A 22,128-nucleotide genomic window follows, 5' to 3' on the forward strand; every position below is an offset into this window, starting at 1 on the left:
TAGGAGAGTCAGAGAGAATGAAAAAAAAGATCTGAAAAGCTTAGTGATGCTAAAATACTTTAAAACAAAAACAGAAAGATCTACATTAGCTTTACATCGGAATTTCAACACAGAACTGCCATCGTCTTCATGAAAAGAACAAAAAAGGTTTCGATTGATCAGTCAAAAAAAGAAAAGAAAAGAACCCTAAATATCCATACACTTCAACTAACCAACATCCATTTCTTGGCACACAGATTGAACTGTATCGCTACAAAATTCTGTCTTTTGGGTTTGGCATTGAATTTCCCAATGAAAACTTCAAATCCAATATAGAATATGCACAAAATCACAGTATCTCAATATACATACACAAAAACTCACAGTATCTCAATATAAATCATAACAGCTAGCCAAGTACTTAATAGGCAAAAACTCAACCAAGTTCACAGTTTCCTCCACTTTCACATCATAGGCATTAAAGGGGAAAAAAGCTAAACAGAAACTAGGAGAGTCAGAGAGAATGAACAAAAGATATGAAAAGCTTAGTGATGCTAAAATGCTTCAAAACAAAAACAAAGAAAGATCCACATTAGCTTTACATCAGAATTTCAACACAGAACTTCGTGTCTTCATGAAAAGAAAAACAATGGATTAGTCAGTCGAAAAAAAAAAGGTAAAAAACAAATAACAGAACCCTAAAATTCCATAAACTTCAACTCACTAACATCCATTTCTTGACACAGAGATTGAACTGATGATGCGTGCAAAGCTGAAACCAACCCCAAGATCACCCAGCAGAGAAATTCCATCTTCCTCTATACATGAGAATAGAGATAAAACAAACCCTAAAATCCTTTTCAAGACTCCACCAGTATAAAATCTGAACCTAGGTGATGTGAACAACCCCAACATCTAGACTCCAAAATAGCAAAAAATACGTCCCAACTCTAGTTTTCTGGCGACGGCATCCTCTTCACTCTCTTCTTCCCACCAAAACCCCTAGTAAACGCGTCCACAATCCGCCGCTGAGACTCGAGAATCATCTCAGTCCTCTTCATCTCCATCTCCATCCTCATCTGCTCCATCTCCCTTGCCATCTCCATCTTCATCTCCTCTATCCTCATAAACCCTTCCCCAATCATCCTTATCGACGAAACCATCTCCGATACCGGATCACTCCTCTTCCCAAACCCCTCCCCTTTCCATGAAGAACAACTCTTCAAAAACCTAGGGTTAGGGTTAGGGTTAGGGTTAGGGTTAGGGTTATAATCAGAAGTAGGATTCTCCTCAACCTTAACACTACTACTACTCTTCAAGAACCTATGGTTAGGGTTAGGGTTAGGGTTTGGACGGAACACCGGCACGGCAGCCGGAATTCTGATCCGGACGCCGGAGCCGTTGGAGAGAAGCCGATGAAGGCTACGGGTGTTGCCGTTGCCGTTGCTGTTGCCGTCCTTGTCATCGGAATTTTCGTCTTCTTCGTCGGTGGTGTCGGATTCAACGGCGGTGACGCCGGTTTCCATGGAATCCATTTTCCGGTAGAAAACCCAAGAAGGAGGGGAGGAAAGGGAGAGAGAACGTTGTTTTTCGGTGCGGTAACGTTTTCGGAGCTTCTCGATCTTGTGGCGGCATTGGACGGAGGTTTTTGATGGGGTTTTGAGGTGGCAAAGACGGGCTACGGAATCAGCAACTTCTTGCCAGTGAGAGGCTCGGAGATTTCCTCGACGGAGAGAATACCATTTTTCACGGTAGGAATCGATTAGGGCTAGGGTTTCATCGTGGGTCCAACAAGGAGGTGGGAACTTTTTGAAGGAAGGTGGAGGAGGAGGAGGGAGGAGGGTGGGGCCAGGAGGGGGTGGGTTTTGTGCGGAGGAAGAAGAAGCAGCCATGGAGAAGGGTGGAGGATAACGGGAGAGGCGTAGGTTAGTGGAGGAGGAGAGAAAGGTTTAGGTTTAGGTTTCATTGTTTAGTTTTTATTTGAGAGAGAGAGAAAGATGTACGGGGAACCGCCAAGCACCGCTACCTACGACGGTGGCGTACGGGTCTTAAGCTGCGCACCCCACTAGGTTACCACCAAACCCCACCCCACCCAACCCACCCACCCACCGTGCCGTGTGGCCGTGTGGGTGTCTTCTGACTCTTTGCCGCCTTGGTGGCGAGGTGTGGTGTATTTACTAAAAAGTGAGGCTTTGTTTTTTGGGTTTTTCTTTCCTTTTGTAACTTTGACTTGATTTTTTGACAGCGTGGATGTCGTTTTTAGGGCCAGATATACTGAAGTCTGAAGGTGAAACTCGTCGAGCCAAGCACGTGTAATGCACGTGAGTGTGTTGGGAACAATGGAGTCACTACTGAACATTTCTGGTGAGTGCGGATAGGAGAAATGTTCCATTGGTTGAACTTCAGACCTTACACTGGGGCCCACTGTACCTTTTGAAAAATACTGAACTCCATGCCGTGCGGACTCACCATGTTAGATCTATTGACATGGGAACAAACGACGTAAAAGATCAATTCATGTTAAGAGGTTTGAATTATCCTCGAGAGGGTGCGAATTTATCATTGCCCAAAATCAATGCTAGAAAACAACTTTTGGGCCCCACCCACCCACCCGCCACGCGGTGTCTACTGACTCTGCCGCCTTGACGCCTTCTGTTGCGGGCTGTGGTGTGTTTAGTATTTACTAGGCGTGAGGGTTTTTTGGGAAGTGACATGTTCGTCCCTTTTTCTTCCTCGGGGCACCCCCTTCTAGTGCATTCAATCACTACTGTTTTAAACTTCAAGGGGGTGACGTAGGGAAGAAAACGGGGTGAATATTCACCCTTTTGCGTTTGCCTTTGTTTTTAAAATCGAGTTGATGATTTTTTTTTAGCGTGGAAGCCGTTAATGCCAAGTAATGAAGGTGGAAGTCATTGACCCCGGCTCATGCAACGCATTGCTTTTGGACCGGCTACGGAGACTACAAAGGTGGGACGGGAGAAATGTTCCAATCGTTGCGACCTCATTGTAATATTAGGAAAAATTAGGAAAAATGCACATGGTATCCGTTTAAATTATCCATTTGAAATTGTACAGACCACATCATAGGTTGATCTAAACTGTCCATGTTGAGAACCTCAACTCAAGCCGAGTTGTTTTGGATTTTCATAACCAATAGTGAGTCACCAATAATCAGTTTGTAACTCACAATCGGTTATGAAAATCCATACCAAACAGGGACTAACAATTAACAAAGGGAAATATTAACTGTACTACTATATTTCAATGTTGAAAAAGAAAAACACAAATATACAGAACTTCTTCAGATGGAACCAAAATTCGGGTTTCGGGCCGAGTCCGGTTGCTCGACAGCCCAACCCGACCCAACCCGATTTTCAATTGAGGTTGATTTTTCCCAACCCAACACAATCTGATTTGCGAAAAAGCTTAACCTGACCCAACCCAAATTCGGGTTGAACCCGTCGGGTTCGAGTTGAACCCGAGCTGCGTGGGAACATCCAAGTAACAACGACGGTTTGAAATTATATATAGTGCTAATGTCCTCACTGTCATATTTTATAATGGCACTACTCACCGTATTTTGATAATCGTACTCCTCACTCTATTAAAATGTACGGAATGACCCGTACCTTGTGTCCGTACTTTTCGTATGTAGATTACGATTTTACCCTGAAATAATTTCTCATAGAGATAAATGTTAGATATCAACAAAAGGGTTAATGGTAAAAGAGTAATGTTGACGTGTAAATCCCAGATAAAAAGAAAAGAAATTTCTTTTGGATGGGCCGCTTCCTACATAGGTTGTGCGCCAAAAATAATTTTCATAGGTTGATCCGAACCCTCCGATCTATAGAAGGTTATAGGTTGATCTAAACCGTCCATGTGATGGAACACAACATCAATCAGTTGTGCCCGTAAAACCATTTTCATAGGTTGATCCTAGCCCTACAATCGATAGGGTTTTCATAATTGTTGTACCTCTTCAGTTGCCCGGAATCCATCAATATTTCACAAGTGTCCTGCATGAGTAATATAAGTTAGTTCTTTCGTCATTGTCATATGTCTCTACCTCTTCTTGGTAGTTTTTTACCGTAATTGTCATAGACAAGTACCCTATGTCGGTACTTTTCATATGTAGATTACGATTTTACCCGCAAATAATTTCTCGTAGAGGCAGATGTTAGATATCCGCAAAGTGGTTTTTGGCAAAAGAGTAATGCTTATGTGTGGATAAAAAGGTGGGACAAAAGCGAAAATAACAGCAAATGACACAAATGCCCTTACATGTGGGATACAATTGGAATTATGGCAGTGGGACACAAGCGAAAAAACAACAAAAGGTGGAAGAACTTAACCCACGATTCCGCCTTTAAAAGAGTCATGCTGTTGTGTGGATAAAAAAGGTGGGACAAAAGCGAAAATAACAGCAAATGACACAAATGCCCTTACATGTGGGATACAATTGGAATTATGGCAGTGGGACACAAGCGAAAAAACAACAAAAGGTGGAAGAACTTAACCCACGATTCCGCCTTTAAAAGAGTCATGCTGTTGTGTGGATAAAAAAGGTGGGACAAAAGCGAAAATAACGACAAATGACACAAATGCCCTTACATGTGGGATACAATTGGAATTATGGCAATGACACAAATGCCCTTACAGCAAAGGGTGGAAGAACTTAACCCACGATTCCACCTTTAACTAACGTGTGGATAAAAAAGGTGGGACAAAAGCAGAAATAACGGCAAATGACACAAATGCCCTTACATATGGGATACAATTGGAATTATGGCAATGGGACACAAGCGGAAAAAACAGCAAAGAGTGGAAGAACTTAACCCACGATTCCGCCTTTATATATAGTAGTTAGATTAGATTAGATTAGATTTATCATATCTATTGGATGTCGAATTTCGAAGATCATAAGGGCTGCCACATCTTGTTCTACAAGATAAACGACTTCAACTGCACATGCACATCCTCATGTAAGATCATAGAATTAATCCATACCATTCTTCCCTATGGGTCATCTATTCATAGTGTGTCTAAATAGCTACCAACAGTTAGCAGCCAATCAAAATTGCTATTATGGAAATTTTATACGGTATAAGCCCTTATAGTCCCTTAATTTTATTTTATTTTTAAAAAAAAAACTGTACGGACCACACTATCGGATGATCCAAACCGTCCATATGATGGGCCATAAAGTAAATAGGTTGCGCCCAAAAAATCATTTCTATAGGATGATCCCAACCCTCTAATCTATAGATGAACTGCATATTATGGAAACGTCTATAGACCGGCTAAGATCATCCTATGGAAATGATTTTTTGGGCACGACCTATAATTACGTTATGGCCCATCTATCCACAAAGCTATCAACAGGTAACAGCCAATCAAAATTATTCACCAAAATAAGGAGTGCCATTATCAAACACAAAGGTTTGGAATTTCCTCTCTCCCGATAAAAAAACCATCCCTTATCCCAACTTCCTCAGCATTACTGGTACTACAGTCTTTTATCCTCTACTTTCATTTTTCTAGGATGGGTTCCTGGTTTTAGTCCAATTCCCAAATTTCCTCACCCATGGCTCTCTCTATCAGCATTGGTCTAACCAGGGTTCCTCACCTCACCCTCCACCACAAAAACCCAGTCCTTCTCTCTTCTCCTCCTCGAACCACCCACATAGTTCGAGCCAGAAGGGTTTCACTCCGAACCAAGAAGACCGGACCCACCACAACCAAAGAAGAGGTGGTCGAACCGTTTTTCTTCTACCTCTTTTTTAAATGAAAAGAGGTAGAAGAAAAATGGAAAAAAACCATACGGATTTTTATTTTTTTAAAAAATCAGTTGAAGATCTTCAAACCAAGGAGTACATATAGATGTCTTTCCCCTCTTCCAATTTCTTCTTTAAGAACAAAACAACATAGCTCAAAGAATACCCTTTCTTGCCTCCATCAGTCGATAAAACCCAAAATTCAAGGTTCTTCTTTGATGAAGATGAAGAAGAAATCTAGAAACTCCAAACTAAAAAGGGAATTTCCATTAAAGAAACCCAACATAGAAGATGGAAGGAAAATGAACTCGAGAAGAAACCCCGTAACGCGACTCGTATTAGGCCATGGGGAGAAAACAAAGTCAACGAAGAGAAGAGAAAATAACACAGAGATGGTAAAAAAGCATTTTCCATTTTAGAATAGTAAGTACACCCGGCATGACGGAGATGACACCTGTTGCTGATGGAGATGGAACTTGTTTTTACAAGAAACTAAGTAAAACCGGCGTCATGGCGATGATACGTGTCGCTGAAACTTGCCAGCGCATTTGCAAGGGCAAAACATAGCTGGAAATGACAGAAATGCCAGAAGGAAGGAGGACATGTGAGGAAAGTTAACGAAAAGAAAACTGGGATGTAAAGGGTATTTCAACAAAAGGAGCAGACGAACTTTTAAGGGTTTTCGCTTTTAGTAGTAAAGGATATTTGAACTTACGTCGTGTAAGATCAATGGTAGAAAGCAATTTTTGGGTCTCACAAAGGGCCTTGTATGTGAAAGCTAGACCGTTGATCTTTGTCCAGAACATCCCATCTCACCATGTGTAAGATAAAGGACTACAAAAAGCTTTTATTTAGCTCTTCTTGGGGGGGCCCTGAACAGGACTTAATGGCCTAAGATCATTGATCAAGTATTCAAGTTGTTCGTAGCCGCATTTGGATAGACTTATGGCCGCACCTGTTCTGATCATAGACACTGTTGGGGATTCCTCATAAAAGCAAATATACCACATCGGAAAAGTTAATGGATGTGGAGCGGCTTATTAGGAATTGGGCACCCTCCTCTTGTTGAAAAAAATCTGCTGGGCAAATCCGATTTGATTGTGCACAAATAAATGGAAAAATAATAAACATAAGCCACACGATGAAAACTGAGATTTTACGTGGTCCGGCCAAGTGTACATCCACGGGCGAGAAACACGATTTACAATGGATTAAACCCAATCCCACGAACCTGCAACCCTTTCCTTGCCCTCCCACCCAAGACAGTACACCGAGAGTGACCCTAGAAAAACATAAAAGAAAATTCGCAAGAGGAACCCAAAGAAGAAGCCCTCTTTTTACTTCTCTATTTCTCTCTCCCCCTCTTCCTCTCTCTTCTCTTTACTCTTTCTCCCTCTCTAGTTTTGCCGCACATCCTTTGTTCATGACCATGACATTTTATACCTAGGTTCTCTGCCGGACCTAAAACCAAACTTTCCTCTTTTTTGCTTTTGCTTCCCACGGCATGTGATCAGTGATGGGAATAAGGCAACTTTCCCAACACCCATTAACTGCTAGCTTTTAAGGGTGAGTTCTATCCGGGTCCCAAACAAGTGGAATCAGAGTTTGGGGGCGTGGGGGGTGGGCGTGGTAACCCCAGCACACCCTCGAGGATGGAAAAATCCCTCAAAAAGATCTCAATAAACCCACATTGCTTTCACGTGGAGGGGGGAGATTGTTGGGGGTTCTACGCGAGAACAAAGATTCCACATCAGAAAAGTGAAAGAGATGTGGATGCACTTTTAAGAGCTTGGGAGCACTACCCAGGTCCCAGATCTACAGCATCGTAATCCCTATGTACCCTCAAGGACTGAAAAAAAAATCCCTCATGACAAATTTTTTTTCTTATGAAATTTTTTTCTTTCCACAACTTATATGGAAATGATATGATTATGGTTAATTTAAAGCGATATTATCATAAATTGAAGATCTCTAAGTAAAAATTGAATAGGGTTGTTTGTAGTTATCTTATTTGGTTTGTAAAACAAGTAGGAACTTTAAAAATATTTTCCTTTCCAAACTTTTCCCTAAAATTCTTGCAATCCAAAAAGGACCTCAGGGAAGAAGATCTCGGTAATCTCGGTAACCCTGGTGTACCCCATGCGTTGCTTCCGCTTGAAGGGAGACAGTGTTGGGGGTTCTGCAAGAAAGCAAAGATCCACATTGGGAAAAATGAATGGATGTGGCTCTGAGGACTTTAGCACCCTCCCCTTGACAGCTAACTTTTAAGAGGCCCGTAAGTATCTTTTAAGATCTAATACCTCCACCCGGGTCATCCACCGTCCAAATTATGGAGCGCCATTTAGGATAAAGTAAGAATTCTAAATCCTAATTTTGCAAGTTGCTGTACTTTTTCCCATGACTGTCTCGCTCGTGATTTTGGACAAACAAAATAATACTGCGGCCCTCCCAATCTCTGTCTAAAATTGGGTTCGGGTTGAATCCAATGCATTTTTGAGCAAAAGCTCAAAACATCCGGACCATGTACCTTTAACACTACTCTTATCCACCAGGACCACCACACTTATTTGGAAAGTGATGTAATTGCGCCACACTGATTTGGAAAGTGATGTAATTGCGCTCCCCGCGCCGCCCCCCCCTCCCCACGTTTTTTTTTTTTTTTTACTTGGTACAGCCCTATCCCAACCTTGCACCTTTAACATGACCCCATTTCTTTTTTAATGTGACTAAACTAAAGATCAGATTCTCTCTTGAAAAGGAGGGACTGCGAAATAACTTTGTGTGAAATTGCCTTGATACTACCAAATTTCTTAAGTCTAGAAACAAGTGCAGGTGGTGACAACTTCAATGATCCAAGCCATTTACTTGGTGCTCCCATTGAATCCCATTTAACGATCTTAACCCTTCAACATGTGGACTAAAATAGGTAATGACACCAAAATCTCCATGAATTGGACGGTTAGGATTGTCCACTGCAAGAGATTTTTTATATAACCAGAGATCTATAGAGAGAGAGAGAGAGAGAGAGAGAGAGAGAGAGAGAGTTGTTTAGAAATGAAAAAGACATGGATGTGTGGGATGCATGAAATTCTTGTCCTCTAACACACCATGACTTTCCCTTCTACCAACAATCAACTAACACTCCCCTACAAGTGCAAGAGAAAACACCATTCCTGGCAATACATAAAACTCACCATTCCTCCCTCAAATGCATCACCATAATCTTTCCCTCTCTGCATCACCCAATGGCTCACATCTCAATCTTCCTTCTCCTCATTTCCCTCATCAATACATACACTTTTCCTTTAGTGGGTGCCAAGATTATCATTGTTCTGATGGAGGAAGACCCTGTCATTTCTTACAAAATCAATCGAACTCATACAAGGTTTGATTCTCATTAATTTCCTCTACAAGTGGATTTCACTTGAAAAATTACAACACAATAAAAGAGGGCTATTGATATTGGCACTACCTTGATTTAATACTTGCACAAACCCACCTTGTCGATCTTTTCTGTTTAAGTTGTCAATTGAAAGCTTTTTCGGAAGGGAAATGATTTCAGTACAACCATGTTTTGATACATGCACGCTCTAGCTTGTCGTTTAGTATTTAATTGGCTTTTAAGTGCCTTTTGGGAATCGTAGTACCCTTTTTACAGCTCTTTAAATACTAAAAGACAAGCCAGGTGAGCACATGTATCAAAACATGTTTGTGCTGAAATCATTTCTCTTTGGAAATTGTAATAACTTTTCACAGCTGTTTAAATGATAAAAGATAAGAGAATTTCGTGCAATTATTAAAACATTGTACTGCCAGTATCAGCAGCCTCAAAGAAATGCAGTGCATGAAGAGATTTCTCGATAAAGTTATCTGCCAATTATCTTTTGATTACTTTGCTTTTCATTTTACTTCTCTTTTTACAGCCTTTGATAACTGTATTTAGCTATGTTTCTGATAGGAGTGATGAAGATGCTATGATGTACAAGGAGAGTCTGATTAGCGGGCATGACACATTCTTAGAGTCTCTCCTTCCTGATGGGTCCTACGCCAAACTCTACAGCTTCACCCATTTGATTAATGGCTTTGCACTCCATGTCAAATCTGATGAGGTAAATTCATTTTGGGAGAATCTGACTTCAACCCTGTTGGCTTCTCTCCAAACCTGAGCTAGATAATGATTTAATTGTTTTTAGAGGCCAAATCTCTTCCATCCTTATAAGTCTACAACCAGAGCTGTTACAATTCGCAAAAAACTATCAACAGCCAATGAGAAAAGGTATTAATAAAGTGAGAGTGCCATTTATCACAACATGAAAGTCGGATATTATTCTCCCATTCAAGAGAGAGAGAGAGAGATCGAGAGAGAGATGTTGGGGAACACGGACGGACTGCAAGAGATAAACTTTCCCTCTCTATCTATGAATAAAGAAACTAGTCAAGAAAAGAAACTATAGAGCAAATAATAGCAAAACCACCACAAACAAGAACACAAGATTTAACGTGAAAAACCCTCCAAAGTGAAAGGCAAAACCACTGGATACAACATCTTTCTCTCTTTCTTGCAAAAGAGAGAGATTCTCTCGTGAGGCCGTAGACCCCACGAGAATCCAACAAGAGAGATGGTTTTCTTTAAGGTCCTAAATTATAACTTCTGGATCATGAAGCTATAGAAAGTTTGTGTAAATGTTAACAAGCATTTGAAAATTGGACCTTTTGCAGGCTCTTAAAATTCTTCAGCACTTGCATGGAGTTAGAGCTATCCATGAGGATATCAAGATGGTGAAGCTAACAACACACACGCCTGAATTATTAGGGATCCCTTCCGGCGTCTGGCCAGAGCTAGGAGGTGCTCAGAGCTCCGGCGAGGGGGTGGTGATAGGCCTGATCGACACCGGGATCAATCCTTTCCATTCTAGCTTCAACTACCCTCGGACTCCATTCATAATTGGGAATAATGCAAGTGCAAATAGCTCCAAATTCAAGGGAAAATGTGAGACCGGTGACAATTTTCCTCCGATGGCGTGCAACGGCAAGATAGCCGGAGCTCAGTACTTTGCACGTGCTGCCATTGCTGCTGGTGACTTCAACGCTACACGTGACTACGCTTCGCCTTACGACGCAGATGGCCATGGAAGGTAAGTTTCCCTAACCTTATAATTGGTAATTAAAAAAGTAGTGATTTGTATAAATCTCCATTAACCCTCTATATTGAAACAACATTCTTTTGAACTAAGAAATTGTAACCCATGTGACGTATGTGAATCAACCAATTACTCCAAAAACTTAAGCTGTTGGAGAAGGCGTTATTTAATCTTTTATACTTTAATACTCTCCCTCACGTGTGGTCCCTCTTTTTAGGATTGGCCTACACGTGGCACTTGTGGCTCCTCTCTTGGGTTGGCCATTAGATGTGAATTTTTAATATCAGGAATTTTGAACCCAGAGCCTTTCTCTGATATTATGTGAAACTACCAATTGCTCCAAAAGCTTAAGCCATTGGAGATGTCGTTGTGTAATCTTTTATACTTTAACAACGTATGCATAGTGATTTTTCCTGCCGCTTGGTTACAATTTCAGGCTTAAGAGCATGTTGTCACAATATAGAATATTCATGGCTCCTTCATTTGATCTTATTTAAATAACTATTCTCTCTCATATCTATATCTTTGTGGATGAATAAAATTACACTAACATAGTGTGAATTACCTATCTACAAAAACACCTTTTAATTTGTTCATGTGGTTAAATATAATTAACTGATCTCTTATACAATTAACAGCCACACTGCTTCGACTGCTGCCGGAAATTACCGAACTCCGGTGTTCGTCAATGGTTACAACTATGGTTTTGCAAGTGGCATGGCGCCAGGAGCTCGGTAAATAATAATTTCGTGTTTTATTTTATGCAAATTAAATACATTCGCAATTTTATATTCCTAATTAATAGGAAATTCTAACTCTTGCATAGCTCCCTAAACAAAACCTCTTTTTTTTTTTAATTTCTCCTTAGGGTTGCTGTATATAAAGCTCTGTATTCTTTTGGAGGTTATATGTCGGATGTTGTGGCCGCAGTTGATCAGGTTTGAAAAAGATTGGCAATAAGCTAAATTTAAAATTAAGATTAATTAATTTGATTCAGATTTTAACTATCTATTTACACTTCTCTGATTGGCTTTTACATTCTCAAAAAACCATAAGCATCCAATCGGATAAGTGCCTAATAATGTGAGGAGAGCCATTATCAAAACAAGGAGTGTGGATATCATTTAAAAAATGCACTTAGCAATGGTTTATTGTTTCAGGCAGTGGAAGACGGAGTTGATATCCTTAGCCTCTCTATAGGACCATCAAGTGTCCCACAAGGACCTTCTGCATTTCTCAATGTCTTAGAGATGGAGCTCTTGTTCGCTACGAAAGCCGGAGTGTTAGTCGTCCAAGCAGCTGGAAATGGCGGGCCTTCTTCTAGCTCCATCCTCTCTTTTAGCCCTTGGATTACTAGCATCGCTGCCTCGAACACTGATCGGAAATATAACAATTCAATCGAACTTGGTGATGGTCAGACCTTCTCAGGCACCGGACTCTCACGTAAATTTCTATAAATACCTAAACTTATTTAAAAATTTTATGGAAAAATATAAAAGAAAATGATCTTATATATTGGCTAAGGTTTAGTAGGCCTTAAGCTACAATGTTGCCTTCAATGCGACATGTTGCAATCTTAAATATCAAAACCCTATATACCAAACTTTCTCTCCTTCTCTTAATATGTCTCATTACTTTCCGCAAGCAAACACTTCCTCCCTCTTTCATTGTTTTAAATTTCATATCTCATCCACTTTAATTCCTTTCACTTGTATTTTTGGTATTTTTCATAATTCAAGAGAAATTTTTTAATCCCATTTGTCTACTTGAAATTTCTACATAATATTTATGAGCTTAGTGAGGCTTTTATAATTTCCCAACCTGAAAATTTACATTTTCTTTGATCTTCTTCTTTTTTTTCCTTTTTTTTTTTTTTTGAATTAGCTCCAACTATCGGACCACTACATTTTCCGATAGCCGCGGCAGCAGATGTGTGTGAGCGTAATTCAACGTATGTATCAATTGAGAGTTGCCAACACCCAGAGCCGTTCATACCGCACCTTGCTCGTGGGAAGCTGATCATCTGTACATACACCTTCGACTTTGAGTTCGAGTCGGCGAGCATTGCCACTGTTGCCAACACCATACAAAGAATCGGGGCCGCCGGTTTTGTAATTACAATGGACCCTGATCTTGGCTCTGAGCAAGTGAGAGGGACCACCATAACACTACAAGTCCCCGGTATCGTGCTAAGCAATATGCAGTCATCATCGGTAGGTGGAGTTAACATTTTTTTTTTTTTTTTTTTTTTTTTTGAAGTGATCATATTTTCCCTTATTCAAATTATTTAAAAATAATAAAATTTGGTTGAGGAAAATGAAACTTATTTTACATTTAGGCCTTGTTTGGATTGTAAGAATTTTCGGGATATGTTTGGAAGGGAAAAATATTTCTACTTCTCTACGCACTAAAAAAAAAAGATAACTAAGAGGGACCTTCAATTTATGATGATATCGCTCTAAATTAACCATAATCATATAATTTCCTTCTGGAAAGGAACAATTTCCCTAGAAAATTTTTCTGTTAGAAATGTTTTTCTTACAACCCGAGCAAGACCTTAATGGGAAAATCATTAGTTAATAAAAAATTAGCCTACAAAACAAGTGACAGTCCTGTATGATTTGTATTTTCAGAATCGATTTTGAGTCCAAAACTGATTATTGGACTCAAAATTAAGGCCGTGCTTATTTTGGATTTTGAGACCCGATTGTGAGTCCAAAACTGATTATTGCACTCAAATTTGAACTCACAATCGTGTCTCAAAAAAAAAAAAAAAAAAAGGCCGCAGATGTAATTAATTTAAGTCCAATAATCAGTTTTAGAATCAAAATCCAAAACAAACAGGGCCTTAAGAACATGTAATTGAGCTTATCCATTTCATCATGTAGGCTTTATGGGAATACTACAATGCTCGTACTATTCGCGATAGACATGGGAGTGCAGTCGCTTTTACGGCAACAGGGAGGATTCTAGACGGTAGACATGCAATTTATACAGGGCAAGGGCCAATTGTAGCATCTTACTCATCTAGAGGCCCTGATGTGAACAATGCACTCTTGCAAACCGCAGATGTTCTAAAGCCAAATATCATGGCCCCAGGTTCCTCTATCTGGGCTGCCTGGAGCCCCAACAGCGAAGGAAACCCCTACATCACAGGTCAGTTGACAACTACTTGTCTTTATCTTAGTTTTTATTTTTGCGAGATGATATTTTCACCCCCTTTCAGTACGCATTCGCCCCCTTATAACGTTAACAGTGGGCAACTTTAATACTTTTTGACGTCAAATCACGTTAACAGGGGGGGCGAATGTGTACCCCAGGGGGTGAAAATATCCTGGCTTTTTTTTTCTTTTCTACTTTGGTTTATTTCCAAAAGCAGTCTTCTAGTTTGGGGGGTTGAGTCTTCTGCTTTGGTTTATTTGCAAAAGCAGTCTTCCTGTTTCACAATTTACAAATAAAGTCTTCACATTTGAGTGACCTTTGCAATCCCGTGTGGTGCCATCGGTTTGTGACCAAAATACCCACGCCATCAGTTTCTAAGGCCCAAACCTATTATTGGGCTCAAAATTACTCTTAATTTTGAGCCCAATAATAGGTTTGGGGCCTACAATCGATTGTCACAATCTGAAATGAACAGGGCCTAAGAAAGAAATGAAATCTGATCTACATTTGGTCATTTTGAAAGTAAAAAATTGAAAGTAACAAATTGTTAGGTTGGTCATTTTGAAAGTAAAAAATTGAGGGTGATTTCTAAAGATAAGGACATTTTTTGGGTTTATGTAATAAAAAAGAGGGACTTAGTTGTAATTTTATGTTTAAGAGGATGTTGTTTGGACAAGGTTCAAAGCAAATTCCATATGAACTCCTCATTAGTAAATTAAAAATAATAAAAATAATCTAAAGCTCTATTAAAAAAATACTATAGTTGAATCTACATTTCACTATATACCCTTTTCCCCTATCACACGACTTGTGTCATCTAAAGCTCTATTTTAAAAAAATAAAAAAAAATAAAAAATGAAAGTTTAATTACAAATAAAATAATAAATAAAAATTTTCAACACTAACTTGATTGAGTTAGCAAAATGCCGTGTTTTATTGGTTTGCCATTTAATACTCTGTTTAAAACTATTACAATAAAAAAGACTCCGTTTTTTTAAAAGAAAAACCTTTAAATTTTAAACGTATTAAACACGTTTTAAATGTGTGGTTTTTATTGCGTTCCGATTTTTTTACTGTGTTTTTTTTTAACCAATACCGTATTAAACTTGATTTTTTCCTGTCCCATTTTTTTGTTAAATTACATTTTTGCTAACTATGGTTTCAACATACAGTATGACCAAACTACCCTTGTGCTCACAAAAAATTGACTTACTCATGTTGGAATTGGATCTACAGGCCAGGAATTCGCGCTGGTGTCCGGCACTAGCATGGCCGCCCCCCATATAGCCGGAGTCGCCGCATTGATCAAGAACAAGCACCCAGATTGGAGCCCTGCGGCCATTACATCGGCAATGATGACAACTGCCGATGTTACCGATCACTCCGGTGCCCCAATCTTTGCACAAAGAACGAACAAGCTCACTACCGGCACCCCATTTGATTATGGATCCGGATCCGTCAACCCAACTCGGGCCATGGATCCGGGCCTAGTATTTGATACCGAATTCAAACGCTACATCCAATTCTTATGTGCCGTGCCAGGTATTGTTGGATATTTTTAAAATATTTTATTTTGTAGAATAGAAAATTGAGATTGGCCTACTCGGGGCCTATCGGAGTGGCAGACTCAAACGAGGCAGAGGTCCGAGCCGTTCATAGCGGGCTTCTTTCGATGCCTAGTCTGGAGTGCGACAAAATTATCGTCGAAGGGGATTCTTTAAATGTTATTCGCTGGCTTTCGGGAGCCGCTTCTCCCCCCCGGCGATTTTTGCCTTTCTTAGAGGAAATAAAGGACAGAGCTACGGGCTCCTCAATACTTTTTCGCCATGTCAGGAGATCAGCCAATGCGGAAGCAGACACCCTTGCCAAGAAAGGAGTCTTTCGGGCCGCGTTTGAGTGCTTTGACTATCTACCTCCTTGAATTATTGTACTGCTATCTTTGTATTATCTTTGTTCCTTCAGGACCACCTCGGTTCTGTTTTTACATATATATATATATATATATATATATATATATATTCTATTGCCCTTTTCAAAAAAAAAAAAATTTTGAGATTTTTCAAAGAAACACTTTCTTTTTGTGAAATGGTATTTTTATTCAAAAGACACTTGCTGTTTGTATTTTCATTTGAAAGGGTGCCTTCATGTCTTTTAATCTTCTATAAAAGAAGGCCGGGGATCTCATTTTTCAAGAAAACTTTCTCCTCTTTTACTCTTCTCTATTTCTCATTTTTTTCAAGCGCATACATGTCAGTTTGAACTTAGGGTGCAGCCCTTGTTCTTAATGTAGGCATTGTATCCTCGAGACTTATTCCCATGGTAGCCATCTGCATTAGTGGGGAAATTAAAGTCTTTAAGAGAGAACTTCGAATTGCCTTGCCAACTTCCTGTTTTCTAATCTTCTTTCTATTTTCTTTTCTGTATTTTTTACTTTAATTATTTGCATCTCCAATGTTTGATCATCCACCATACAAATTTGTCCCAACAGGTGTGGATGATGAGTCCGTTCGGCGAGCGGTCGGAATAGGGTGCCCGACTCTGAAGCAGAGATGGTGCTCCGATTTGAACACTCCAAGTGTGACAGTCTCGAATTTGGTTGGATCGAGAAAGGTTATTCGGACGGTGACGAATGTGGCTAATGAAAGTGAGAGATATCGCGTGGTTGTGAGAGAGCCGGCAGGCGTGACAGTGACCGTGTCACCGGAAATTTTCACCATAAGTCCGAATGTGTCTAGGCACTTGAAGGTCATGCTAGAAGCAAGGGAGGCAAGAAATGGGTATTCCTTTGGGGAGATGGTGCTAGAGGGTGATAAAAAGCATGTGGTTAGAGTCCCTCTAGCTGTCTATGCAACCACTGCCTTGTGAAACTGTGGACCTTTTGAGTTTCAGATCATCCTTTCCTTTTTAAGTGATGTCAAAACTTTTTTCACACAGATCTCTTATACAAGACTCCCCCAACTGAGTAAGTTGCTCAGTCAATTATTCAAAATGAAGTAGAACCCTATAAGGATGAAGACATCAATAATATGATTGAATCATGAGATTTGACATTCAGTCTTAGATCAAAACTTTTCACAATTGCATTCTCTTTAACTGTGTTTCTTCCTCTTCTTTTTCTGTAAAGAAGTTAAATCTTTATTAGCATGTTCCCTTCTTGAATCATGGTGCGCAACTTGACCTCCCATTTCCCCACGGGGAGAGATCAATAGATGTGAGCATATGAGCAAATCTCAAGCTGTTCTGGGTATTTTTTTCTACTTAGGTTCCTAGTGATGTTGAATTATCTTATGCTACTTAGCCTTAAATGGGTGTCGCTTATCAGATAAGGGAACCTAGTTACTCTTGCCTCGCAACGAAATTTCTCCTTGGACTCAGGTGTGATCTTGTTATAGCTCCAAAATCTATTGTTTTACTATCCCTACCCCAGATCTTTATATGCCTATTGCTTTTATGAAGGGGAAAGTATATCATAAAATGCCTACAAAATTTGTCAAGTGCTCTACCAATTATTCTATTAGTCTATTTGTTGTATATCACTCTTTATCCTCATCTTATCAAATATCTCATCAGTAAAGGAGCCCCAAAAAATGGACTGCCCAAAATGAACTCCCTCACACAAGTAAAATGGACATCACTCCTATGTTCCTGTGCAAAACATAATAAAGTGAGCCTGTGTGGCTGCTCACCTGCAACAGACCATCCGTGAAATCCCTTCCGTGATGGACGCTAGCAAATCCCTTATGATAAGCATCTGGTTGATAGATGACAAACTTTTTGGGTGCGTTTGGATTGCCGAAATCAAGGACTGAAATCGGCAACCCCATTCCAATTCTATTGGAATCAGAATACTACGTCTTTGGTGGACAACAAATGGTGCCATAAATTCCCCGATCTATTCCGCCTCAGGTTCATGCATTTATTAAAAGTTAGAACCAGACACCAGAATCGAACGGAGTTAGAATAGGATGCCGATTCCCGTTCCTAATTCCAGTAATCCAAACACACCCAAAGTGATGGCAACTTGCATAAATTAAACATGTGAAGCTTTGAAACATGCACCCATCTCAATCACTGTTTCAAAAAAGTAACAATAGAAGAGAAAATATCGCTATAGATCCTTCACCATTTTTGTAAATATCTGATTAGGCAATTTCACTCTCTCTTACTTCTTTTTTGATAAGACAATAGAATTTTATTAAAGAGCAAAGGAAGGAAACAGATAATTACAGAGTGGGCAGAGATTGCCTAAGGAAACAGAAAATTACATAGTGGGCAGAGATTGCCCTCACAAAAGAGTCACTATTACTCCAATGACTCCTAACTCAAGTTCCACTTTGGATTTTTTATGTATCAAATCATGAGAAAATGGTTTTCATGCTATTAACTTCTTCACGAAAGGATGATTGGAAAACATCAGAAACAGCACTAAATTCAGTGAAAAGATGAGAGTTGCAGTAACAAATAAATTCTGTGAAAAGATGCGATTTGCAGTAACAAAATAAATATATCAATAAGAATTCAGAAGAGGATTTACCGCTACAAAGCCAAAATAATGAGATGAGAATTTTGTGCAAAGTTGTCCATAGTTCTTCACACACTGACAAAGATAAAATATTGAATCTTAGAATCATGCCACAACTCTCATCTATATAAAAGCTATGAAAAATTACATTGAGAAAAGAAACCCAAAGGATAGCCGTGGGTAGAAAGAAAGATGGAGACATGACCTGTATGGTAGCTAGTCTTTTTTGGAATTGTTAGGTGTGTCATCCTGCCAAGTAGCTTGCCATTGCTTGTCATAAAAAGTCGATTCATCCAGAAGCTTCTTCAGATTTTCTAAATCTTCGTTCTTCCTAACCAGAAGTACCCCAACTACAGCTATAAATAAGAGAGTTTTGCAGAAGAAGTTATCCATCTGATCAACAAGACCTACGCCAGTCAAGCTATCCACAAAATAAGCCATGAAAAAACCTATCATCGCAGCACGGCCTGTAAAAAAGGAAACAAAATTGGTTGGTATAGTATAGAAACTAGCATTGATAAATTGATCCCAAGTTCAATCAAAGAAGGGATATCAAAGCCAACCATTTAGAAGCTCAGCTTCAGGTAGATGGAACCTTTTGACCCATGCCCACCAGGGTATAATGGAAGTATCGAAGACTACAGGCGCGTCATTACTAGACGATTCGGGATTACCTTCAAGCCATTTCCTCCTCCTGACCTCTGAAAAGGATGATCAATGATGTCTATGAAAACAAAACACTAAACAGAAATATCTTTAAACATACTTAGTCAGAGATGAAAGAAGGATAAGTTTAAGAAGATTCTAGAAGTCAAAACAATGGTTTACAACTTAACTTTGCTCCCTCAATAGCACATTCACAATCACAAGCAGGCACAGAAGCACATGCATATAGAGAATAGAATAGAAGAAAACGGCGGTATAATTAACTTAAAAACCAAAAACAAAGTATAAACTAAAACAAAAGACTTTTGTAGCCTTATTCGAGTGGGCCAAATTTATTCCTACATAGTTGTGACCTCTGGAAGCATAACTCGAAGGGTGTTACAAATGGGTTTCTAAAGTTAATCCTAAATCTAAAAATTCTTAATTTTGACAAGAAAAATGGGTTTTTTCTAAGAAAAAATAATTCAATAGAGAAGTTGACTATCTACTAAATGAAGATAGTGCTTCCACAAAGAGAGGGGGATCTTTAGAATTACCACAAAGCTAAGCAGTGGTAATTCTAAAGATTCCCCCGGGGAAAAATAGAGATGTCTCGTAATCCAACCACCAAATTAACAAATTCCTCCGGCAGTAAAAAGAAAATAAATTCTAAACCAATGCTCAGGCAAATACTGGGTTCATCCACAAATTACATAAACAAATCTTTGAGACAATAAAATATATACATTCTAAGAATATCATTGAAGCAGAGAATGATTTTGTGAAATATTCCCAAGCTCCTAGTTTAATTCCACTACTAGAGATCAACCAAAGCTGTGCTAAGTTCCAGATTGATATATAATTGATAATTTTTCATTCAGATTAAAATCAGTTTAATTAATAAATTAGACAAGACAATATTTTTTAATGAATGACAATTGGAAAAGACAATAATCTTACTCTAACTCGATGATTTATTTACCAAGAGGAGCCCCAAAACAAGAAAGTCAGGCTACCAAAAATCCTAGCATGTATGCATTTCTAAATACTGATAAAAAAATTCCGAGTAGCATTTGCCCTTTTGGGTATGGGTTGTTTATGTCAGAACTCACAAAATCAAGCCAATATTAAGCATATAGATGACAATACCGAACCCATAAAATCACATCTCACAAATGTAGAGATTACAATGAAAAATTAAAAGATGAAGGCCATGCCTGGCCACCAGGAATTTGTTTTCATGATAAATCAACCTCTCCCAGTGGAGATGAGGGTGAAGTCGCTAAAAATCAGGAAACAAAATCTAGAAAAGTTCGATTTGATTTTGAGTAGAGTTTTTTGTTTCCTGATTTTTTACAAGAGTTGAGGTTCTTGGAGGAGAGACTGTTCATATTACAAGATTTCCACCAAAATTTCCACCGAAACCGAAATTTAAAACCTTGAGTAAAAGTGTAAAAGCACTCAAACAAAACAACAATAACCCAAATGAAAACTCTCACTAAATGTAGGTGATGGGGTGTAAAAATAGCAGCCTGTAGCAGGCCGACACTTGTCCTGGAGTAGGTGAACTCAAGCCTATCACAGGCCGACACCTGTCTTAGAGTAGGTGAACTCAAGCCTATTACAGGCCGACACCTGTCCTGGAGTAGGTGAACTCAAGCCTATCACAGGCCGACACCTGTCCTGGAGTAGGTGAACTCAAACCTATAGCAGGCTTGCACCTGTCCTGGCGTAGGTCATCCCACGTCATCAACTTTCCCTTTATAAAAGGAGGTTCAAAGCTCAAACCAAAGGGTAATGCACAACCACTCCAAAACTCTTAAACTAGCTCTGCACTCATGCTCATATACTGACTTGAGTCGAAGAGCCTGTCCGGAGTAACACCCGGGTTGGTCTTCTGACCTCGTTTGCTTATGTGCATAACACAGTTCTTTCATTTCAGTCTAGCTGAACTCAGCTCCCTCACTTCGATTTCTCAGGACTCAGCTCCTCGGGTCATCCAGCTCAGCTCAGCTCTTACGTCACTGTCGTACCTGTTACCGATTTTCGGTCTAACAGTAGGAATTAATGCTGAAAACTCGTACAGCCTACTAAACTAGTAAAACAAAAGTAACCCAATTGAGATCTCTCTCCAAATTGCATCACACTTCAAAATCAAAACCTCAACTCAGAGAAAAAAAGAAAAAAGAAAAAAGAAAAAACAAGAACAGAATCTTACCAGCGTCAATGACGGAATCCCAATTCGTCTTCCCATCTTTGGAAAACTGTTTCAAATCCCAACTCCCTCCAACCCATCTCGGATCTTCGAACTTGGACTGAACTGTCCTCACCACTGACCCATTCGACTCCAAAGAATCCTCTTTCTTTTTGGACTTCTCCTCCAAAGGGTCTTCCTTGTTTTCTGATTTCTCCTCTAGAATAGCAGAACCCACTGATCCTGCTCCATTATCTGTAGCCCTTGTGGGAGTAAGAAAGAGATTTTTTTTGGATAAATAAAGGAGATAAGGTTTATGAGAGAGATGGGGTTTTGTAGAGAAGGTTGAGAGGGTGGGAAGAGGGGAAGAAGAAAACAAAGAGGCCATTGATCTGAGAGAAGTTAAAAGAGAAACGAAAAATACATGCTTTTTTCTTCTTTGAAGTTCTTTCTTCTCGAGGATGAACTAAAAATCCTCCTCCAACTCAGAAAAATGAGAACGGAAGAAGCCCAAAAAAAGAAGAAATGGTGAAAGTTTTGGATAAAAGATAGACTACGCTTGTAAGAGCCACTTCCCATGCGACGGGTCGGATGGGCCCAACCCCTCTCCTGACACGTGTCATGATTTTAAGACCTTCATCCCTGGGATCACTTTGTACATGTGTCAACCATCCATCCACACACACACAAAATCCATCATAGGCTTTA

The 22,128-nt window shown here is 39.5% G+C and overlaps 3 protein-coding genes across 5 annotated transcripts; 1 reads left to right on the plus strand and 2 right to left on the minus strand.

The window, feature by feature from the left end:
* Positions 1–503: 503 nt before the first annotated feature.
* LOC143879050 (uncharacterized) lies at positions 504–2,099 on the minus strand. The gene has a single exon (XM_077381250.1). The coding sequence runs from the start codon at positions 1,869–1,871 to the stop codon at positions 930–932; it is 942 nt and encodes a 313-aa protein (XP_077237365.1). The 5' UTR covers positions 1,872–2,099; the 3' UTR covers positions 504–929.
* Positions 2,100–8,784: 6,685 nt separating this feature from the next.
* On the plus strand, positions 8,785–17,147 carry LOC143879058 (subtilisin-like protease SBT2.5). 2 transcript variants are annotated; one of them, XM_077381256.1, is made up of 10 exons: positions 8,785–9,141; positions 9,715–9,865; positions 10,476–10,891; positions 11,536–11,631; positions 11,766–11,835; positions 12,058–12,340; positions 12,782–13,110; positions 13,786–14,053; positions 15,296–15,601; positions 16,548–17,147. In XM_077381256.1, the coding sequence occupies exons 1-10, from the start codon at positions 9,002–9,004 to the stop codon at positions 16,922–16,924; spliced, it is 2,436 nt and encodes an 811-aa protein (XP_077237371.1). In that variant the 5' UTR covers positions 8,785–9,001; the 3' UTR covers positions 16,925–17,147. The 2 variants fall into 2 exon arrangements, with proteins under 2 accessions (XP_077237371.1, XP_077237374.1); XM_077381259.1 differs by lacking the exons at positions 8,785–9,141; positions 9,715–9,865 and adding an exon at positions 10,131–10,390.
* A 1,396-nt stretch (positions 17,148–18,543) lies between these two features.
* Positions 18,544–21,969, minus strand: LOC143879070 (light-harvesting complex-like protein 3 isotype 1, chloroplastic). Of its 2 annotated transcripts, XM_077381270.1 has the most exons (4): positions 21,445–21,969; positions 19,145–19,282; positions 18,787–19,048; positions 18,544–18,656 (listed from the first exon to the last, which is right to left on the minus strand). In XM_077381270.1, the coding sequence occupies exons 1-3, from the start codon at positions 21,806–21,808 to the stop codon at positions 18,798–18,800; spliced, it is 753 nt and encodes a 250-aa protein (XP_077237385.1). In that variant the 5' UTR covers positions 21,809–21,969; the 3' UTR covers positions 18,544–18,656; positions 18,787–18,797. The 2 variants fall into 2 exon arrangements, with proteins under 2 accessions (XP_077237385.1, XP_077237379.1); XM_077381264.1 differs by having other exon boundaries at positions 18,544–19,048.
* Between the last annotated feature and the right edge of the window lie 159 nt (positions 21,970–22,128).

Source organism: Tasmannia lanceolata, unplaced genomic scaffold, assembly GCF_043159265.1.
Source record: "Tasmannia lanceolata isolate RefF3 unplaced genomic scaffold, GAP_Taslan_0.1 ptg000002l, whole genome shotgun sequence".
In the NCBI taxonomy this organism is placed as follows: Eukaryota; Viridiplantae; Streptophyta; class Magnoliopsida; order Canellales; family Winteraceae; genus Tasmannia; species Tasmannia lanceolata.